The sequence below is a fragment of the Eimeria mitis genome, genomic scaffold (assembly GCF_000499745.2).
Source record: "Eimeria mitis Houghton genomic scaffold, Emh_scaff2218, whole genome shotgun sequence".
Taxonomy (NCBI): domain Eukaryota; phylum Apicomplexa; class Conoidasida; order Eucoccidiorida; family Eimeriidae; genus Eimeria; species Eimeria mitis.
The window spans coordinates 1-3,277 of NW_013570545.1; the positions used below are offsets into that span (position 1 = coordinate 1).

The window sequence follows — 3,277 nt, forward strand, 5'->3', positions numbered from 1 at the left end:
ATATGTGTATATATATATATATATATATATATATATATTTATTTATTTATATATATTACCTTAAGGAAGTTTTTTTGATCGAAGCAGCAGCGACAAAGACAACAGGGCACACACAAATAAAAAGGAGAGCAGCAGCAGCCGCAACGCTGCAGCAAAGAAACAGCAAATGGTTTTTTTATGTTTATATATGCAATATGCAGATACGATAATGAAAAAGTAGAAAAAAGTTTTATATTAAAAGTGGCAGTAATAAAAATAATAAAAATAATAAAAATAATAAAAATAATAAAAATAATAAAAATAATAAAAAAAATAAAAAAAATAAAGATAATAAAAATAATAAAATAACTAAAAAAAATGAACAAAATAAAGAAAGCAGCAATAATAATAAAATTAATATTTTTTTAATTATTACTACCAATAAAAATAAAAATAAAAATAAAAAATAAAAAAATAAAAAAAAATATATCTATCGCTGCTACTACTACTACTGCTTACGATACTAATAAAAACAAAAAAAAACAAAAAAATAAAAATAATAAATGCAGCAACAACAACAAAAAAAAATAATAATAAATGGAACAATATAACAACAACAACAAAATATAAATAAAAATAATTATTTATACTACTACTAGTAACAACAGCAACAAAAATAATATAAATAAATAAATAATAATAATAAATAAAAATAATAAAATAATAATAATATTAATATTAATAAATAAATACTACTAATAATAATAAATAAAAAAAAATAATAATTATAAATAAAAGTACTAAATACTACTAATAATAATATTAAATAAACAAAATAATAATAAATAAATAATAATAATAAATATAAATACTAAATACTAGTAATAATAATAAAAAATAAAAATAATGATGATAAATAAATAATAATAAATAAATAAAAATAAAAAATAAAAATACTAAATAAATAAATAAATAATAATAATAAATAAACTAAAATAATAATAATAATAAATAAAAATAATAATAAACAAATAATAATAATAAATAAAAATACTAAATACTACTAATAATAATAATAAAGTAAAAAAAATAATAAAAATAATAAATAAAAGTACTAAATACTACTACTAATAATAAATAATAATAATAATAATAATAATAATAAATAATAATAATAAATAAAAATAATAAATAATAATAATAAATAAAAATAATAATAATAAATAATAATAATAAATAATAATAATAAATAAAAATACTAAATACTACTAATAAAAAAATTAAATAAATAAATAAATAAATAATAATAAATAAAAAACTAAATAATAATAATAATAAATAAATAATAATAATAAATAAAAACAATAAAAAGGGAGAATGCGTTTGTTTGTATTTTTTTTTTGTTTCGGTTGGTGTTTATATAGAGAAAAAAAAAAGAGACAAAAGGAGACAAAATAATTATATAAATATATATTAAATAAACAAACAAAATAAATAAAATAAATAAACAAACAAAATAAAAATAAATAAAAATAAAAACAAACAAAAACAAAATAACAAACAAATCCTAGATAACAACAAAGACAAAAAGAGACAAAAAAAGAAAAAGGAGACAGCACAAGCAATGCTGCATCCCGCTATACTAATATAATAAAAAACAGCTGCTGCAGCAGCAGCAGCTGCAGCAGCAGCTGCAGCAGCAGCTGCAGTAGCAGCAGGAGCAGCAGCTGCAGTAGCAGCAGGAGCAGCAGCTGCAGTAGCAGCTGCAGCAGCAGCTGCAGCAGCAGCAGGAGCAGCAGCAGCCTTGTCTGTGTATTTATAAAATTAAAAAAAAAAGACAAACTTATACACTGCTGTGTCTCTGCATGCACCCCAACCAAACGCCTCAACAGCAGCATCACCATCAGCAGCAGCAGCAGCAGCAGCTGCTGCTGCTGCTGCTGTTGCTGCTGCTGCTGCTGCTGTTATACGGAGACGATCCAGTCTATCTTCTCCTGCGGCATCAGCGCCTTTAGGGCCTCTACAAGGGCTTCGGTTTCCTTAGCAAGCTGCTGCTGCTGCTGCTGCTGCTGCTGCTGCTGTTGCTGCTGCTGCTGCTGTTGTAGCTGCTGCTGTTGCTGCTGTTGCGGTTCTTCGCTCTGCTGCTGCAGCTTCTCTCCCTCTTGCTGCAGACCCTGTTGGGGGCCCCCCAAGGCATCTACGCTGTGGGGGGGCCCTGGGTACTGTGGGGGGCCCCCTGATTGCTGCGAAGGCTTTTCACCTTCTACCGAGAAGGGGGCCCCCTTGGGGGCCCCCTTGAGGGGCCCCTCGGGGGCCCCCACTGTAGGCCCCCGGGGGGCCCCCACTGTAGGGCCCTGGGGGGCCCCCTGGGGGGGCCCCTCTATAGGCCCCTGGGGGGCCCCCTGGGGGGGCCCCTCTGTAGATCCCTGGGGGGGCCCCTGAGGGGGGCCCCCTGGGGGGCCCCCTTGGGGGCCCCCTAGAGAGGGTTTGGTGGATAAGTAGATATTGAGGAGTTCTTTTGCATCTTCTGCTGCTGCGCGTTGCAGCTGAATTTGTTCTTTTATAGACATACCTGTGAATAGACTGCAGCAGAAACAAACAAAAAAAACAAAAAAAAAACAAAAAAAACAAACAAAATAAAATAAAATAAATAAAATAAATAAATATAATGAGTAAATTAATAAATAAATAAAATAAGTAAACAAATAAATGAATAAAACAATTAAAATAAACAAATAAAATAAACTAAACAAAAAAAAATAATAAGATAAAAAGCAGCCAAGCAAACAAACAACAAGGCAACAAAACAAAAAAAATAAAAAAAAATGAATAAATAAAATTAAAAAATTAACAAAATAAACAAAATGAAAAAAATAAATAAAATAAAAAAACAAATAAAATAACTAAAAAAGATAAAATAAATAAAATAAACAAAAAAAATAAAACAAATAAAACAAATAAAACAAATAAAACAAATAAAATAAACAAAATAAACAAAATAAATAAAACAAATAAAACAAATAAAATAAACAAAACAAACAAAACAAAAATAAATAAAATAAAAAAAAAATAAAATAAATAAAATAAATAAAATACGTTAGGTCTGTTCTTCCGTGTTGTAGAGAACCAAAGAGGGTCCCCAAGCCCCGGAGAGAAGCATCAGCAGCAGCAACTAAAAAACCATCAGTTGTTGCTGCTGCTGCATGCAAACGAGCTACAGCTCGCTCATCTAAACCCTACACACAAACCCTAAACCCTAAACCCTAAACCCTAAACCCTAAACCCTAAACCCTAAACC

At 28.7% G+C, this 3,277-nt stretch overlaps 1 protein-coding gene across 1 annotated transcript; it reads right to left on the minus strand.

The window, feature by feature from the left end:
• Positions 1-1,943: 1,943 nt before the first annotated feature.
• Positions 1,944-2,549, minus strand: EMH_0050500 (uncharacterized protein; the record flags this gene model as incomplete). The annotated part of the gene is made up of 1 exon (XM_013496650.1): positions 1,944-2,549. The coding sequence occupies one exon, from the start codon at positions 2,547-2,549 to the stop codon at positions 1,944-1,946; it is 606 nt and encodes a 201-aa protein (XP_013352104.1).
• Positions 2,550-3,277: the final 728 nt, after the last annotated feature.